A 19,211-nucleotide genomic window follows, 5' to 3' on the forward strand; every position below is an offset into this window, starting at 1 on the left:
ACATTTCAATACAAGCATGTTCCACAAATATAACACATCAATCAATCATAGGAACATACATTGTAATTCAACAAAACATGTTCAGCAGATATGACAAACAATATAGAACAAGAACATGTAATACTGTAACATGTGTATTGTTATTAAGCATTGTGTTGTCATCATCAAAAACTAGTTTGATATAGAGTTTGTGTTGTCAACAATCTCAACATACACCTGGAAAGTTGAATGTTGTAATGTGTGTCAAATCTTATACTAATCGATTAATTGAGTTAAAAAGGATTAAGGAGATTTTTCTTAGCTATAAAATTGTTCTAAGACACACACTAAGTTTATCTAAGATACATGTATCTCTCTTACCACTTGGACATCATTAATTATCATATGGATATCATAAAAAAACATAACAACAATGCTCTTTTCTTTGACACAGTAACATCTAATATGGGTAATAATGTTTATTGGTTTACGAAATTTAGCTATGAGGGAAAACTATTCTCAATACTAGTGCAGTTAGGAGAAACGACAACGGTTATTTTCACTCATAGGCAGCGGTTGCTGAACCGAGGCATATATAGACAAGGCAAAAAGTCTATCCTCTTATGTCTCGGTTCACAACCTAGGCAAAAAAGGTAAGATTTTGCCTCGGTTCAAAGGTAGCTGAAGTAGTAGGGTTTTTTTTTTTCGAACGACTTTACGCCTCGGTTCCTTCTTAACCGAGCCAGTATGTCGGCCTCTACTGCCTCGGTTGGGACCAGAACCAAGGTAGTAGAGCTTTTTCATTTTTTTTTTTATTTTTTTGCCAGACTTTATGCCTTAGTTGTGGCCTGAACCAATGCCGTAGAGGCTTTTCTGTCTCGGTTATGGTCACAACCGATGCGTATTCCCCTGTTTTTTTTTAAGAACATGTCTGTTTCTGCAACATTCCCAACAGCAAAAATAGACCTGCATATAATTTTACAGCCTGAACAGTCCAAAAAAAATCTAGAAGCATATATTTTCAATAAAAATTATATTATAATATAAAGGCATTCAATCTAATCATAAATCAACTTCTTAGAAACATAAATCAATTCGATGTAATCATAAATCAACTTTGAAGCATAAATCAATCCAATGTACAAAGTTAAACTAATAATAATGTACAAAAGTATAAAACAATTTAGAAGCATAAACTTATCACTTACTATATCCTACTATCTACAACATACTATTATATAATTGAATTACATATTTAGTCATTGCTTTTCTTACAAATTTAAGTGACTTCTCTTGAATTGAGTAGTCATATTGAATCTCTGCATAAAATATAATAATTTCAATTAGTGTATATATGAAATCTAAACTAATATAAGTGTAGTTGTAACATAACTTAACAATACTATGAACAATTTTGTTTTTCATATTCATTGAAATACTAATCGAACTTTAAAATGATCAAAATTTATTAGTGCATTTAAAACCAACCAACCCACTTATGAGTTAATTCTCCTGTTCTGAAGGTAGATTACTTTGCAATAAGAAGCAACTCACCTTTTAAAATAGAATACAACTTAATTACATTTTTTTTCTTCTAATTACTTCAAAAAATTTCATTCACCAGTAATTCTTATATGATGCAATTTAGTCTTCTAGTTTCTTTTTTTTTTTGAAACAATTTAATCCTAATTGGTAATGACTTTAAAAACGATCTATTTTTGGGTGATAAAATGATATAGCAGGAAAATAAGTTACAGAAGCACTCTTGTCTAGATCTTGTTGAATTGAATACCTCATATTACTTGTCATTAAAAAGATACACCAATTTATATACTTTAGTGAAATAATTACACCAATAACCCATGAAATTGACTACATCTACCTTTTTGTAATTTTGACGTCACTTGAGTCATTATCAGTCTTTTATTACTTTATGAAGAACAACATTCACTCAATATCATTTTCTTAATAATGAGATTTTAAGTTTTCTTCCTTCAGCTTCCTGCAAATTCAAAAAAGACAAACTTTGAGTTAGCTTCTAAAATTTTTCTTAAAGAAAATTAGCATTAGGTCTTGATTAAACAGCAAATATATCTTCAAAAGAAAAAATATATAATAATTTAAGCCTCTCTCTCTCTATATATATATATATATATATATATATATATTAAGATACATATATTTTTAAAACATAAATAATATCAAATTTATTTAAACATATTGTATAATTATTATATTATAATATTTAAATGTACGTGTACAATAGTAATATATTTAGTACCTGGGTTGTCATGCATATGTGATATGGTGTTGTTCAAGCTTCCAAACCAGATTTTGTTAACAAATGTTACATAAACTGATGTTAGAAGTGATGTGATGAGTATGTCTCTTGAAAATGTTTTCATTTTTGGAATATTACTCATCCTCACTCTTTTCAACTTAGGCAAAGATAAAGTTGTACTTTGCCTGTAGAAACTAGTCAACATGGGAAGATCCATCATTACAAGACATTCTAGTTTGGGAAAAATGATGGATATATTTTCATCTTCAGATATCTCACTAGATATGACTTCTTCTATTTTATCACATTTACACAATCTGAGTATTTTGAGTTTCCCAAGATTTTTTATTGAAGAAAGTGAGAATAAACTTTTGAGGTTGTGACAGTAGAAAATGTAAATTGATACCAAATTTGAGAAAAATGAAACTTGAGGTTCCTTATTCCATAGATACTTCAATTTGATTAGGTTAATCAATGCCAACACCTCTAGTTGAGGAAGTATTTCATGAATTTTATGATCAAGATTGTCATCTTCAAAATCAAATACCTCTGTCAATAATTCACATTTGTTCAAAGTTAATTTTCTCAAATTCTTGAATCTTGTGACCATGTTTGAGGAGATAGCAGTCAACAATTTGTTGTTGTTGGTCAAACTTAGATTTTCAAGTTCACAAAATGATTTGGAAGGATAATTCCAATGCCAGAGTTTCTCTACATTCATATTGATGACATAAAGTATCTTCAATTTTTCCACCAACAACTACAAGAAACAAGTAGTAATTTAACCTTGCAAGCATATAGACGAATTAGAAACTAAGTAGAATGAACAATATTATGTTGAAACAAGAAGAGGAAAACATGAGATGTCCATGCATGTAAAATAGACTATAAATAGTTTGTAATTGAAACTTACTGAACTTGGGAATAAGTAATTTGTTGTAGATGATTCTTGAAGAGCTCTGGAATCTTCAATAAAAGAAATCATAGTAGAACAATTTGCTATTTTTAATGTTTGTAAAGAAGGAAATTCAGATAGAGAAGGAAAGATAATAGAAAGACTGGGTAGATTTTCAAGAGAAACATCCTTTAATTCATGAAAGATGAGTTTCTCTATCATTCCTTCCTCTTCTTCTTCTTTAGTGATAATAATTGTATCCAAAACTTCACAATCACAAATTTCCAAATTTGTTAGTTTTAGAGGAACTTGTAGCATAGTAAGAGACTTGCACTTCTTCACTTGTAGGATTTTTAGGTTTTGGTAGAACTTGAAAACTTGTTTGTTAACAATGGAAGTTAAATTTGGAAGATCAATCAAAGCTAATTCACAGAGTTGTTGTAAAAGGTGTGTGGAATAAGATATTTTTTGATGAATATTAAATATTATTTTCAATTTCCTACACTGACTCAAAACAAGTTTTTTCAAGTTCCTCAACTCTTCTAATGTCTCAGAATAAATGACACAAACCAAGTTATCATAATTGTCAAACACAATCTCATTCAATTCAAAGAAAGACTTTCCATCAGTGGTAAGGGTTTCATGTGAATCTCCAGAGCTAGTATTGAATTCTTTCAATAATGGACATGTTTCTATCATCAAAGATTTGAGACTTGGGAATTCTAAATGACCATTGGAGATTTCTGTCAACATTGGGAGATTCTTAAACTCCAATTTGCTCAGTGATGGAAAGTTAGTTCTTGGACCAACATTATAATATTGATCCACAAAAACGGTACTTAAGGCTTCACATTTTTCTATAATTAATTCCTTTAGTTGGTGAAGTTCCTTTGCTGGATACAGATAAAATATATATCTGAGAGAGGAAACATGTATGATGTGTAAAATTTGTAGGTTTCCAAGGTCAAGAAATTCTGGATCATCATTCGACCAAATACGCACTAATTGGACTTTTATTAATTTTAGTTCCTTTAGCTGTGTGAAAACTTTGTCATATTCAGTCCTCCCTCTTATAGAACAAAAATAAAGTAGTGAGCAGTCTTGAATGTTGATAACTTGGAGTTTGTGTGACCTGTTCCATAACATATTAAGAAAATGCTCCAACCTATCTCCATTACAGTTATTTACTTGAAGAATTTGAAGGTTGGTGAAATGGGAACTTTGAAGATTATTCAGTATCTTATATAACTCTTCATTGGTAGATATAGTGTAATTAGTAATGAGTGAGAGTTTGTCATCCTGCATTAATTTTTTATTGTTACATTAAAAAAAATAATATGTTGCATGTGTTAATGTGATAAATAATGGTTGAGAGAGAAGAACTAACCATTAATGCAAAAAGATATGGAAGCTTAGTGTGAGGGTCAATTTGCTCTTCATTTTCTGTTATTAGAATCGATTTTAACTCTGATTCTTTTATCATTCCCAAACCAAGCTTCTTGACTTTGGGACAGTCCTTCAAAACCACATTCTCTAATAATGATGACCATTTAAGAGTGTATCCTGAGGAAAAGCTTCTTAGATTTGGTAAATCTTGAAGATGCACTTTCTTCATTTCGCATAATTCAACTGTAATTGCAGCTCTTTCTCCCTCAAGAAGATAATCACTTTTCCGCTGTCCATAAATTTTAACACTTTAAATGATTAAAACAATTTCAAATATTAAAACTTTATTCACTTTTGTGTTTCTGTGGAACACTATATCAAAATTGTTACACTGTCTAAGTAAGTACTACAGTAGTTATATTTATATAAATAAAAAAAATACTTTGATATCTAATACAATCACATAATAATTATGTTATAATAGTAATACAATAATATATAAAAAGATTATTGGTAAAATAAATGAAGATGAAGTTGTTAGTATATTATTTTTTTTTAGATGTATTATGTGTAGTAACGTGTGAGCTTGCTTAGCTAATGACAAATTCTCACATTTATATAATATGCGGCCTCCCAGTCCCAGCCCATATTATCCAGTGCAAGATATCTCCTCAAAACATCATCTTCTTCCTCCCATCTTCAAATCAAAGAATAAAAATTTAATTAGTAATTTAACTTTTATTATTTTTGTAAATATTGAAAGGAAAAATAAACCTTTAGAATTCGAATAAACTTAATGAATATTCAACAATAATTAAGAGAAAAAAAATAAAAATTTATATAGCAAAAAGAAATAAATTATTTGAATGAAAGGAAACCTAATATCTAGGTATACATGAAAATAAGTCTTCATCCTCTCTTCATATCAAATAATAAAAAATTAATTAATAATTTTATTTTTATATTTAAGATTTTATTTATTTTATATTTTATATTTTTTTTAAATTATGTTTTCATTTTCTTTAAAAAAAATCTTTATGTTCCAAGTGATGACATTAATATCAAGAAGTCTCACGTATTAAAATTTAAAATTATTTTCTATCTTAAAAGTTATATCATATCAAAATAAAAAAAAAAGTTATAAAATAAAAAATATTTAAATTTTAATACATAACATTTTTTAAATAACATTAACACTAATTTAATAAAAAAATCAAATTAAATATTAAAAAAATCAATTAAATAAAAAAATTATAAAAGTAATAGTATTATTATGAATATTATTCAAATAATCTGTTTATTTTATCAAAAAGATATCATATATACTAGAAGAAATATACTTTCATATATGTGTCTATTTTTATATTATGATAAAAGAAATAAAAACTGAATTATTAAAGTAAATTATAAAAATATTTCATAAGTAAATAATCTTTATGATTTTATTGTTGTAGTTAACTAAATTTGAAAAGACAATTATAAAATCTAAATGATAAAATTTGTCTAAAAAAGGTAATGAAGAAGATAACTACCTAAATTAATTTGCCGGTAAAATACACTTGTTCACATATATTAATATTTTTATTACATTAAAATAATATAATTTTTAAAATACATTTAACTTTATTAATTTTATACTTTTATTATTTTTATGAATAATTAATTGAAAATAGTGCTAAATAATTAAGTTTTAAAAATAGTTTCAAAACCTACCCAAAATAGAGCTAAAAGAAAAGAATGGTTAATAAAGCAGCCTGTAACTTTCATTCTATTCTTTCATGTCCTTCAATTAGAAAAGTCATATACATTTTTTTGCCTATTTCAAGTAACTATGAAATTTGTGCTTTATTCCTATTTCTCTATTCTAAATATTAATTAAATATTTTTTTATAGAAAAATAGAAATACATAAAAAAACATAATACTATTAATGATTCAATGTAAAAACTGACACATTTTATTTTTAATAACAAATATTAAGAAAGAAATTTAAATTTTAAAAACATAATTACATAAATATCAAAATAATTATAAAAAAATAAATAATTAAACATAATTACAATTTTATAAAAACTATAAGATATTAATTTTGTAACTGTTGAAAGGAAAAAAAAAGACTTCAGAATCCGAATAAACTTAATAGATATTGAACAAATAGAAAAATTAAGACTGAAACTAAGTTTTTATATAGTAAAAAAACTACCTGGGTATGCGCTCCATTTTGTTTGCTTTTGAAGTGCGGAAGAAAGTATAAAGAGAGAGATGTAAGAAGAAAAATGAAGATGTATTTAAGAACAAAAGCTTGTATTCTTTTCTTTATCCCTTCCTACTTTTTTCAATGTTAGTATTTCTCTCATCTAGGTTTCAATAATTCCTAACTTAAATCCAACTCCAGAATAAGAATCTCACAAATTGTAACTTGTAAACAAACCTAATGTGAGTGTTGCACACAAAACGTAAGGCATTTTTTCTTAATTAGATTCATTTTCTTAAAAATAATTATATAAGAATTATTATATTTTAATAATCTTTTTACAACAAATAATATGTCATTTTTTTATTAATTTGTATATTTAAAATAAACAAATAACAAGTTGTTGAATAAGTGATTATAAAAAAATTATAAAAAAAATTCTTAAAAATACATTTTTCATTTGACTGAAAACTATATCATAATATATATATATATATATATATATATATATATATATATATATATATATATATATATATATATGGCAGTATGTAAAGTTTAAAGAATATCAAAGTGTTTCATTAAAGTGAGAGAATATGTAAAGTTTAAAGAATCAATTAAAACGGTTTTTTTGCAAAACCTGGAAAATGAAATCAGTTTATTAATAAGTTATGTTAATAGTTTAATCAATTAATGTCTTAGCCATCTTTTTTAAAATCCTTGTTGCATTAATCGATTATTTTGTAAATTAATCGATTAATATAGAGAATGGTATTAGCTGCAAGTTACATTTACTTAATCAACTAATATTTTAGTTAACCATATGTCACTTGTTACAGTTTTTATTTCAAACTTAATTAAATGTGTGCCAAATCTTATACTAATATATTAAGTTTGATTGAAAAAGGATTAAGGAAATTTTTCTTGGCTGTAAAATTATTCTAAGACACACACTAGGTTTTTCTAAGATACATATATAACTCTTACCACTTGGACATCATTACTTATCATATGGACATCATAAAAAAAAACATAACAACACTATACTCTTTTCTTTGACATAGTAGCATCTAATGTGGGTAACAGTGTTTCTTTTACACGGAAACTACTAGTATATAAAAGATTCACCAACAATAGAATTGTGTTGAAACGTCAAATCTCCTCTCATTACAACAAACTTATTTTTTACATCTAAAAACAATAAGATAATTTATAAATGATTTAGTGACATTGTTCTAGGTCTCCTTGAGGCCGTCATTGGCTATGATCAAGGTCAATATTGATTCTAGCTTTGCCAAAGGCCATCTTGACAAAGAAAATGTTTGACATCAATCCAGACTCACCCGGAGGCCACCTTGACTATGATTAACTGTCTCAGTCATAGACCGTTTTTCATAAGCACAAAACACATAGAAGAATTATCCACAAGAAAGGAGTTATTTGTCGAAAGATTGAGAATGAGGTTATGTTCAATTTTCTTTGAGGAAGATGTTACAAAGAATGTGAAAAAGTTGAACAAATATTTTTTCAATCAACCGAAATTGGATTTTCGACATACATAATGTAGATCTCATAATTAGAAAATATGGACCACCAATCAACTCACAGTCAAACAGTTAACCATTCATAGCGATCGAATTGTCAAGGTAACCGTGTCAACTCAAAAAACCATTTGGATTAAAGGCTTAATCATGATTAATCATATTTGGGCCATAATTATACCGACATTAATCTAAAGCCCAATGCAAAAAGCTATAAATAAAGGTTTGAGGTAAGGTGGTAGGTTACACATTAATTACGCATTTATTGCCCTTATTTTCTAAACCAAACTGATTTTGACACTGGAGGTACCCCCGACCCACATTGAGGAATAAGAACTGAACTTGAAGATAAGAAGTGGGAAACTGTTCATTGAAGAGAATACTTGACCCCACTTACTGAAACATTTTGGCCCCTATGATGGGAATGAGCGAACATTTCTACTAATCTTATGGTGACTGCAAGGAACATGACAAGCAACGTTGTTGTGGAAGAAACGTCTGACCACCACATGAACCATATGAAGATGATGAGAATCAATAAAGAAAAATGGATGAAATGCAATGTAAGTATGAGAGAGAATTAAAGACCCCTTATGATAAAAATATGGCTATATATGCACTAAGAACAAAGCGCTAAGAACCTTATACCACCTATGTAACACCCCTAACGGAATGCCACTAGAAAATAATAGAACCCGAAATTTTACGCCAATTTTTTTTTTTTTATTTAAAATTAACATCGTAGAAATAAAAACACAAAGGTTTAAGCATCTTAGAACATAAGGTTCAACCTTACAATATCAAATCCATTATTCAAAAACAAGAAATAACTTTAAAACATCATAAATTCCCCATAGCAAATTCCCAAATCTCTCATCGTGCTACTCCAGCCTTGCATTATCTGCAACATCATCTACTCCCGTACAAGTACGATCATTGTAGGTGGAACCACAACCACAAAAGTAAAGGGTGAGTAACTAAGGACATAACATAGCATATAATTTCAAAGACAACATCATAACATAGACTAAAATAGTCATCACATCACAACACATCTCAGTATTCAACTCATAACTTAAATCATCACCACCCAGACTATCATAGTCATAACATTACAATACATCGCAGTATTAAACTCACAACTCAAATCATTTACACAAGCTTCTGTTGTTTCCTCGAATTTTGTCATACCAAACCTGTTTCACAAAACAGGGCGATTCGAGCCACCTTCCATCGCAACTTCAGGCCTATCTCCCCGACTCCTCAAGGAATTACGAGTAAAAACTTTGGTTAGGTGCACCCACCGAGCACTATACTCACACGAGCCGAAGTCATTGGATGAGACATTCAACCCTCTCTAGTCCTCGCGCACGAGGATAGGGTGACACTCGAATCTCAGTCTCCGCAGAGAACTCAACACACTATCGTATCGCAATACAAACACCGTCGGTTCGACAAAAATTCCAAGAAAATGACAGAACGTTTGCTCTCACAACTTTACCATCACAACCATACGCAAATCACCATCATGTACAAAGTCAACCAAAATTCATAAATAATTAAATAATTCAATTTAATTTTTTTTCCTACTACGCACCTCGTGAAATCATTAATTTCACACTCCCGTCCACTAGAACCAATATTTCTAGTGCACCCCCACTTTTACTAATTCACAACATAATAGAAAATATAATTCTTTAAAGTACCCCTTCAACTTCTAAATACACTCTCTTTCTTAAACCTACCAACTCAAGTGGTCCCTACAACTATTTTTAACTTTAAAAACACACTTTAATTTTCTCTCACCAAATGGACCCCACTTAAAATATTCATTTTTCACTAAAAATTATCTTACTCTCTCCTACTCTCCACTTTTGACTAACCAAACTTTCTCTCCCTTCCCTCTTTTGCTTTTATTTCCGATACAAAAATTTCATTCACTCATCTTTTCTCACATGGACCCCACTTCCCACTTTATTTTACTTTTCAAACTAAACCATTCCTTCCTCTCACCAAAGTCACGTAACCTCTCCCTAAACTCTGTTTTCCTTCCTCTCACCAAAGTCACGTAACCTCTCCCTAAACTCTATTTTTTTTCTTCACTCTCCTAACCTCATTTACGTAAACACACACACAATTTTGTTCTCCTTCTCTTTACGATAACCAACCCCATGTACCCAACTTACCAAAGTCTCTATCCAAATTCCATGCACACAACACTAATAAAATAATATGATATTCACACATTCTCTTTCATCATTTAATGCATGAAACAAATCTTTGATTTTACGCATAATTCATATGAACTTGATTTCATCTTTCTTACCTCATGGTGGGACCCACATGCTAAGGTGGATATGAGCCTTTTTGGTCTTGGGAGGGTTAGAACTTAAGACCAAGCACACATCCCTCCCATGGACAAACAACAACCACTAGACCAAGCTCCATCCACTGATATAATTACACAAAAAATTATATTTAAATACGTTTCCAAGCTTTTTCGAAAATTAATATAAAACCATTATTAATTTAATTTTCTTCCCTTCCTTAAATATTTCTCAACAACGTTTCACATCAAAATTTATTATCTAATACCACCAAAATTAAATTGCTTAAGGTAAGAAATCATTTTATTTATACGGGTCTTACAACCTACACCAACTTTGCCAGTATCATCCAACTAGCATGAAGAGCTTTGTCGAATGGTCCAGGAAGGTAGCTTAGGGCTTAGAAAGGATCACCCATGTATTGCAACAGTGAAACTTATCAGGATGATTTCATTCACGACAACGATAATGAAGATGCCTTTGTCCAAAAACGTGAAGATGCTTGTCTTTAATAAGTATGATAACTCCACTAACCTTGATGAACATGTTAGAATGTTCATGAACCAAATGACACTCTATACCATGAGTAATTTCGTCTGGTGTAAAGCTTTTTCCATCTTGTTAGAAGGAGAAAGTTTGGCCTAGTTTTCTTCATTACCCTAAAACTCTACAAATAGTTTTTCTACCATCTGCTTAAGGTTTGGAGCACAGTTCACCACCAACCGACTACATCAATTAACATTAGTTGCCTTAATGAATATTAGGCAAAAAAAGTAGGAGTCACTCTGAATGTCTATGGAGAGGTTTGGCAAGGCCGGATGGCAAATACGGAATCTCAATCCTACAGGGGCTATGCATCATATGATTATGGTGTTGCAGCTAGGACCGTTTGCAAATAGCTTGTGAATGAAAATTGTAGAGAACTTAGAGGAGCTTAGACAAATAACAACTAGGTTTATGTAGGTGGAAGAGATGTGAAATTTTAAGAAACAATTGTGAGCAGAGGCCTCGTCAAGTGACAAGAGGGCTGAGAAGAAACTGCACGATAAAGGATATGACTCAAGATCCAAAGAGTCAATCAAAGGGCCACATTTCCACCAATATACTCCTTTGAACGTGCCCCAATTGAAAATTCTGGAACAAGCTTTTAGTGTGGAGATGATGCCCACATATAAAAGAAAGTGAACATCTCTGAATGCAGACAGAAATAAGTAATGCCTATATCATCACAACCTTGGGCACACTGTTGAGATTGTTGACAACACAAACTCTATATCAAACTGGTTTTTGATGATGACAACACACTACTTAATAACAGTACATAAGTTCCAGGTTTACATTTTCAGCTGATATATCAAACTGATTTGAACAATGCTTTTGATTGAACATGTTTTGATTGATTTGCAATGTATGTTCCTATGATTGATTATTGATAACGGTAATTCTTACCATTATCTATGGTGCAATTTTCTTACCAAATCAACTCTCTTGAAGCTTGAAACACGCTTAATCCTCTCTCTAATCTAACTTTGTGAATAAATTTAGCTTAGGTTACACACATCAGTTTTCATCACTAATTCCTCAAATTTTATAGGAACTTTGTGTGCCTTAGAAGGACATTCAAACCATCAAGAGTGGAGAACCAAGGAAGAGCTAAAAAGGGAAAGTTTTGTCGAAGTTACTCTACAAAAGTGGCGCCCAGGCGCCCAGCGCCCTTCAACTTGCTGTTTTCACAAATTCTTCACGCCCAGGCGCCCCTAAAGGTCGCCCAACGCCCTTTGGCTCAATGTTTTCAGCTTAATCTCCACGCCCAGGCGCCCCTGGGGGGTGCCCAACGCTAGTTGATTCGCTGTTTTGTGTTTAATTATGGTGCCCGGGCGCCTTAGAGAAGGGCGCTTGACGCGACTTTTGCTGACTTGGCACCTTAGACCTATAAAAGGCTCACATTCTTCGAGGGTGATATCTTCTTGGCGGCTGAAGCTCAGAAACACACTCTTGGACCTGTGGGAGCTAATTTAGAGCTGTAGGAACTCTCATTTCTTCTTCCTTGAGTCTCCTTCTACTCCATTTTCTTCCATTGTAAGCTCAAGCTCTCCATGACTATGGAGAGCTAAGTTCTTTTTGTTGGGGAATTATGTAAACTTTACAACTCACTTGTAAATGCACTTGGTTTAAATGAAAATATGCTTCTTTCATTACTTGCTAGTGTTTATTTCTTTGCTTAAAGCTTGTTATGACTTTATCAACCATAGCATGATGTTAGGGTTTGCTTAATATTGGGAAATATTGTGTGAACCTTGAAATGGACTAAACACCTAAAGGAAATAGTGTCTAGGGATAGAGTTAGGACCTTTGGTTGTCTTAAACTTCTTTTCTTAATGCGGGTGAACTTGTTAGGTTGCCAAGGGATTGAGATTTAATAAGTGAACCTAGGCTTTCTCACCAAGGGATTGGGTTTAAGTAACTTAGCAAGTTGACAAGAGCAAGTTAATGAAGAAGAGTGGTTTAGTTCATTTGCATAGGAGAGTATTAGTTGAAATCATTCTCCAACATATCCATTCCATATCATCTTAAATCATTTCATTTTCTAGTGTTTTAACCCCAAGAAGGTCACTTTACCATTTATGAATTATGTTTACTTTCCTTGCAGAACTTCACACTAAAGGGAATTATTCTTTAGGTTAAATTAGTTAGTAATTATACGATAGTAAAGTATTAACCGAGTCTCTTGGGAAACGATATCTGGTCTTACTGGTTTACTACTTGAACGATTTGGTACGCTTGCCAAAGAGTTAACAATTTTGTGATATATGTATGGAACATGCTTGTATTGAAATGTGTGATAAAATGATTTTGATTATTTCTGCACATTTCTGAAGAAAAGATCACAAACACTTTTATGAACTTATATTTGTTGTGACAAAGATCTAGTTCAGTCGAATACACTGGGAATGGATTCGACTATGCTAAAATCTTTGTACAGATTTTGTGAACACGTGCTTGATGAGATTTTGAGTTGAAAAGAATTTCAAAGTATTTTTTCAAGTGTCAGTCGACAGTGTGGAACACCCATTCGACTGTATTGCTGTTATATTTGGAATTTTTTTATGCTTACTTGCTCCAATGACTATATTTTCAAAAGTTAGTTAAGATTAACTAACTGGGTCAACTGTCTTAAATGTGCATTGATTTGGTTGACTGAGGAGCCTTTGTGTTGAGTGTCTGTTATAACTGTTTTAATACAGTCGACTGTATTAGTAGGCCATTCGACTGAGAATGACAGGAAAACTATAAATAGAACAGAACACAAATTGTTTTGAGACTTTTGTGATCTAACATTTTCATTGTCCTGTTTCAGAGATAGTTCTCAGTTTTGGAAGCTCCAAGAATTCTCCAAGAAGACCGTGGTGATCTTTCTTGAGAGAGATTCAGATTAAGGAGTCAATTGCGCACACTATTTGATCAACATCTGCACAAAGAAGGTGCTTCTGGTTTGATCTTGAGAGGCTTGACATCCTGTGAAGACTGTTGTATTTGACTGAAGGCTTGAAAACCTGTGAAGTCTGTTGTGATAGGCTTGGCAACCTATGAAGCGTGCTGTGATAGGCTTGGCATCCTGTGAAGAGTGCTGGTTACACGTTGAGGATTGTTCAACGTGGGTTCAGATTGCAGAAGAGGGGATTCTTGCTGCAATTCTGGTTTTGTGTGTGCAACTATATTTGGTTTTGGGTTAGAGAGGAGATTTATATTTTTGCGTGGTGCTTCTATAAATTTCTTGTTGTAAAAACCACAACCATTATAGTGCATTTGCTTCCAAGATTGGAAGGACACTGGATGTAGGCATTGTTGGCCGAACCAGTATAAAAACCAGTGTTTGATTTTCTCTATCCCTGCACTCTTTAATTCAGTAGACTTTATTTGTTTAGCAGTCAACTACGTTTTTTCCGCTGCACTTTAATTACTTGTATTTCAAGGAAAGATCAAAAGCTTTGAATTTTCATACCAAGATTGTGAAAAGATTTTGTTTTTGAACTAACACCAATTCACACCCCTCTCCTCTTTGTGTAAAACGAAGCTAACCTGTTTCCTAACACATACAACTAAGGAGTGCACCAACCTGCCTGACAAAATTGAAGAGTTCATATTAACGAGGCATTTAAAAAAGGTTTTTAAAATTGAGCGAGTGGAGAGGACTCCTTGGAGGCATATCACACCTTGAAGTCCCCAACGAACATCCAAGGTCGATTGTCGTAGAGAATCGTCTCGGTGGATCCTAAGAATACCATCTCTAGAGGATTTGTGGGAGGTGGATCCTCAACAATGACACGCATGGTTCAGATCCAAGCACTTAAAACCATGCCTTTGGTTGAAAAAAGGGTAAAAACCATGCCCTCAATCACCTTCACTGTTGAAATTGTAGATTATGGCATAAGTAAGGTGCTGGTTCAAGAAGAGTTTGGTTAACATCCTTTACTGGAAAGCGTTCTAAAAGATGGACATGTTTGAAGACGTCATTATAATTTACAATGAACATATCATAGGTGTTTTGGGCAAACAGGTAGACATGAGAAGATATCTATTAACGCACATCGACAAGAGTACCGAATCGTACAGGCAATATAAAATGGTAAGACCAAGTATCGTTTCCCAAGAGACTCGTGTAATACTAAATAATCATATAATTAATAGCTTATATTGACTAACAATAGTACTTTGGTAGTTGGAGACACTTAGGAGCGAAAAAAGGTAAAAAATGGTATGGAATGACATTGTTTGGGTTAAATATCACCAGTTTCACTCTCGTGCATAAACAAACTCGTCTTCTCTCCATTAAAGTACTAATCATAAAAGCACTCAAGCCCTAATCCCTTAGGTGAAAGAGCCTAGGTTTCCTCACTAAGAATCAATCAATTGAACACTTAACAAGCAAACCTGCCTTAAGATATAGGGTTTAAGACAACTAATGGGTCAGGTTTCATCTCCAAATACTAGCTTTACTTGGTCTCTTATTCCAAGTCTAGGTTTCACAAGATACTTCCCAAAGCCTTATGAACCACAAATCAGGCTAAGAATGTCTCTATTCTTTCAAGCATTAAGAGTAGAAACAAGAAATGAACATTTAACGGGTGAAGAGTATATATATTCAAAGCATTCATAAGTACAAGAGAGCTTAGAGGCTACAATTATCCTAACAATATGGTTTAGCTCTCCATTTCCATGGAGGGTTCAAGCTTACAAAATGGAAGATGGAAGAAGAGGAAACACAAGGAGGTAGAAAAGGTTCTTCCCATAAGCCCCAAGCAGCCTCCATGAGCTCCCAACAGAGAAGACGTGCCTCCAAACCACCAAAAGACCCAACTCCCTTTGAGTTACAAGAAGATATAAGGCAAACTTGCCACATTAGGACATGTATCACTCAACGCATGGGGCTTGTAGCTCAACGCAGGTCTTCATAAACACCATAATATGCTCTCTAGAGAGCTCTCACTCAGCAATGGATTTAGGTGCTCAATGGTGGCTCACCCAACAACGAGGAGGTGGTGCTAAGCACCACCTAGACTTTAAGAACTGCCATTTTTTATGGTCTTCTTGTTTGTTTGGGTTGTTAAGCTCTCCGGTTTAATAGAGGGTCTTTCTATAACAAAGTTAGCCACAATAATAGGGGATTAAAGATATTATTTACTTAGTGTAGCCCAAAAGAAAGTATTAACAAAAGGAAGATAAAAGCGAGGGTTAAGAAATTTATAAACTATATAAGAGCTCATTTTGTCAATAAAATAAAACTCAAATAATGATAAGAATTAACATTATCAATATCTTGATTTGCAAACATCACTACAAGAATAATGCTCATTACCTGTAACAAAAATCCATAAGTAACTCACAAAATCCATAGATAATAGAGTCTTACCTGCCTACGTACAAAAATTTGTGGATAAATTGGTTGTCGCAAAAATTACCTATGTACGGATAAATTCGTAAATAATTCCATATGGATAAATCTGTAGATAATGTTTTCTTAGACAAAGATTCCAACCTTAGACAAGAATCCCAAACAAAAAAGAGAAAACAAAGATTAATAACACAATGCATATTCCATAGAAGGATATAAACACAATTATCATTTTGGTTCAATTTCAATTACCTTATTTCCTACTATTTGAGGCTTTCTCAAATTCACATGGATTAAGCAAGTAGTAGGTAATGATCTCCACATAGCAGCACCGGGGCTAATTGGGAAACTTGGGCCTAACTTGCAATGTGTATATATTTTCAAGAAAAGATGGAATCTCACCTTGTAATTTGTTAAAAGAGAGGTCAAAATGTTCAAGAAGGTCAACCACTTCCAATGTGTGTATATATATATCATAGCAAGAAAATTAACACATATCAAACAGTATAGTAAAAGATGCAACGGGGAGGAATCAATTGAGCATAAATTCATCCCAAATAGAAAAAAGTTAAATGATAGTGAAGGACTTGCCAATAGGATCCATAAACAAACTTTTCAATAATAGAAAACACTGATAAACCCCCAAACTTAAATCCCAACTCTCGTCAGCTACCTCGATCCAGACTTATCTGCAACGCCATCCACTCCCGTATAAGTACGATCATCCTAGGTGGAAACCACAACTACAACATGCAAGGGTAAGCAACCAAAAATATCATAACACGTAATATACAATAATAATTTTAAACACATAACAACTAAAATCATAAACATAACTCATCAAAACATGAACATCACAACCATGTCACTCATGAACCAATGTCGTTTTCTTCTACACTACCACACCATCTATTCATCATAACCAGTTCATTACGAATCACCCAACATCCTTTTCCCGTATCACACGACCAACGATGACCTCTTTTCTGCATCACACAACCAAAAGAGTCTTCACTATCAAACCATCCTCTTCTCGTGGCCAAAAGAGTCATCACTACCATCATCTTCCCGCATCACACGGCCGAAAAGAATCTCTTTCCCACATCACACGACCAAAAGAGTCATCACTTCAACTATCTTCCCGCATCACACGGTCGAAGAGAATCTCTTTCCCGCATCACATGGCCAAAAGAGTCATCACTACCATCATCTTCTTGCATCACACGGTCGAAGAGAATCAGTTTCGCGCATCACACGGCCAAAAGAGACATCACTACAACCATCTTCCCGCATCACACGACCGAAGAGAATCTTTTTCTCGCATCACACGACCAAAAAAGTCATCAATACCATCATCTTCCCGCATCATACGGCCGAAGAGTCATCACTTCCAAATTATCGTCTTTTTGCATCATAATCAATATACATTCTCATTAACATACATTGCTCACTCATCACAAGAAAAGTAATACAAACCAACCATCTATGATCAATACACATCCTCACTAACAAATTACAACATTTATGACACGAATTCCATCATGGTTCCGAAAGATTATTAACATATACATATTTTCATCAAAGCAAGTTTTTGAAACACCAACATAATTAATTTAAAGTAATCTAATACTAAGACACAATATATATTACATAAAGCTCACCATATACACCATTAATCATGTTACAATTGTTACTTTATAAACCAACACTACTCTTAATTCATTTAATATTTTCTCTTTTAGGTGTAGTGGGATCCACCCACACCTACCTATCATCCTAATTTTTTTTAAACCAAACAACACAATTTCAAGCTACTGGAGTACATGCATGAAAACACCTAATTAAATCTCTTTATCTCTCCATTAACATCGTGGGACCCATTATTAAAGAAAACACCACTTCCTCTCTTATGCAAAAATGTTGGGACGTGAGAATCATACAAATTTCTCTCATCTTTCCTCGTTAGATCCACTCCCACTCCTTATATATCATCATTTTTTTTTTCTTTTAAACTATTAACCCATCACCTATGTAACCAAACTCCAGAGTAAAACTAAAACTTTCTTCCCTTTTGTTTTTTCTTATATATAATAATAAATAATATAAGGTATAAGCTTACGTAATTCCCACCTTTTTATATCTTCAAATAAATCTATACTATACTATGTTAATATATTATATTAACTTAAGTTTATAGTATTATGTACCCAAACTAGGACCGGGCAAAATAACTTTAACTATACTGATCTATAGTTAACTGTACCAAAAATTAATTAAACTATTATCTGGTTTAGTTAAGAAAAATTAAACTTATTATTTTTTCATTACAGTTAACTGAAAACCATTTGCTTATTTTTCATGTTTTCCCTCATTTCCATTTTGTTGTAAAACATGAATCAGACACTGCCTTACCCTACGAAAATGAAAACCCAATCTATGGTGACCCTGCCTTGGTCTTGCCATGACGCGGCCGCTGCCCACCGTGACTCTAACATTTGTGGCCTAAGCGAGGTTGGGGTTGAGGGAGGAGGCTAGTCGTCGATGTTAAGATATGCTAAATATTCTATTAAAGGATATTAGGCAATCAAATATTGTGTTAGTTATAATTTAGATATTATTTTAATTTGTGCAGATTTGTACACCTGTCATTCCTTTAATAGATGAAGAATTATAGGATCCTTATATGTATATATATGGTACTCTACTCTTTGAAATA

The 19,211-nt window shown here is 32.2% G+C and overlaps 1 protein-coding gene across 1 annotated transcript; it reads right to left on the reverse strand.

Moving 5' to 3' along the window:
• Window positions 1–1,281: 1,281 nt before the first annotated feature.
• LOC106780076 lies at window positions 1,282–6,794 on the reverse strand. Its single transcript, XM_022776857.1, has 6 exons — window positions 6,744–6,794; window positions 5,154–5,238; window positions 4,543–4,830; window positions 3,174–3,226; window positions 1,862–1,981; window positions 1,282–1,298 (listed from the first exon to the last, which is right to left on the reverse strand). Exons 1-5 carry the CDS (start codon window positions 6,758–6,760, stop codon window positions 1,945–1,947), a joined length of 480 nt encoding a protein of 159 aa, XP_022632578.1. The 5' UTR covers window positions 6,761–6,794; the 3' UTR covers window positions 1,282–1,298; window positions 1,862–1,944.
• Window positions 6,795–19,211: the final 12,417 nt, after the last annotated feature.

This window comes from Vigna radiata, unplaced genomic scaffold (genome assembly GCF_000741045.1).
Source record: "Vigna radiata var. radiata cultivar VC1973A unplaced genomic scaffold, Vradiata_ver6 scaffold_381, whole genome shotgun sequence".
In the NCBI taxonomy this organism is placed as follows: domain Eukaryota; kingdom Viridiplantae; phylum Streptophyta; class Magnoliopsida; order Fabales; family Fabaceae; genus Vigna; species Vigna radiata.

Bases quoted from the DNA above. Each gene is read 5' to 3' on its own strand.
- LOC106780076 (XM_022776857.1), bottom strand. The intron at 3,227-4,542 runs GTTAGTTCTTCT...CTTTTATTGAAG, and splicing joins CATATCTTTTTGCATTAATG to ATTCCAGAGCTCTTCAAGAA. The intron at 1,982-3,173 runs GTAAGTTTCAAT...TTGAATTTGCAG, and splicing joins ATTACTTATTCCCAAGTTCA to GAAGCTGAAGGAAGAAAACT.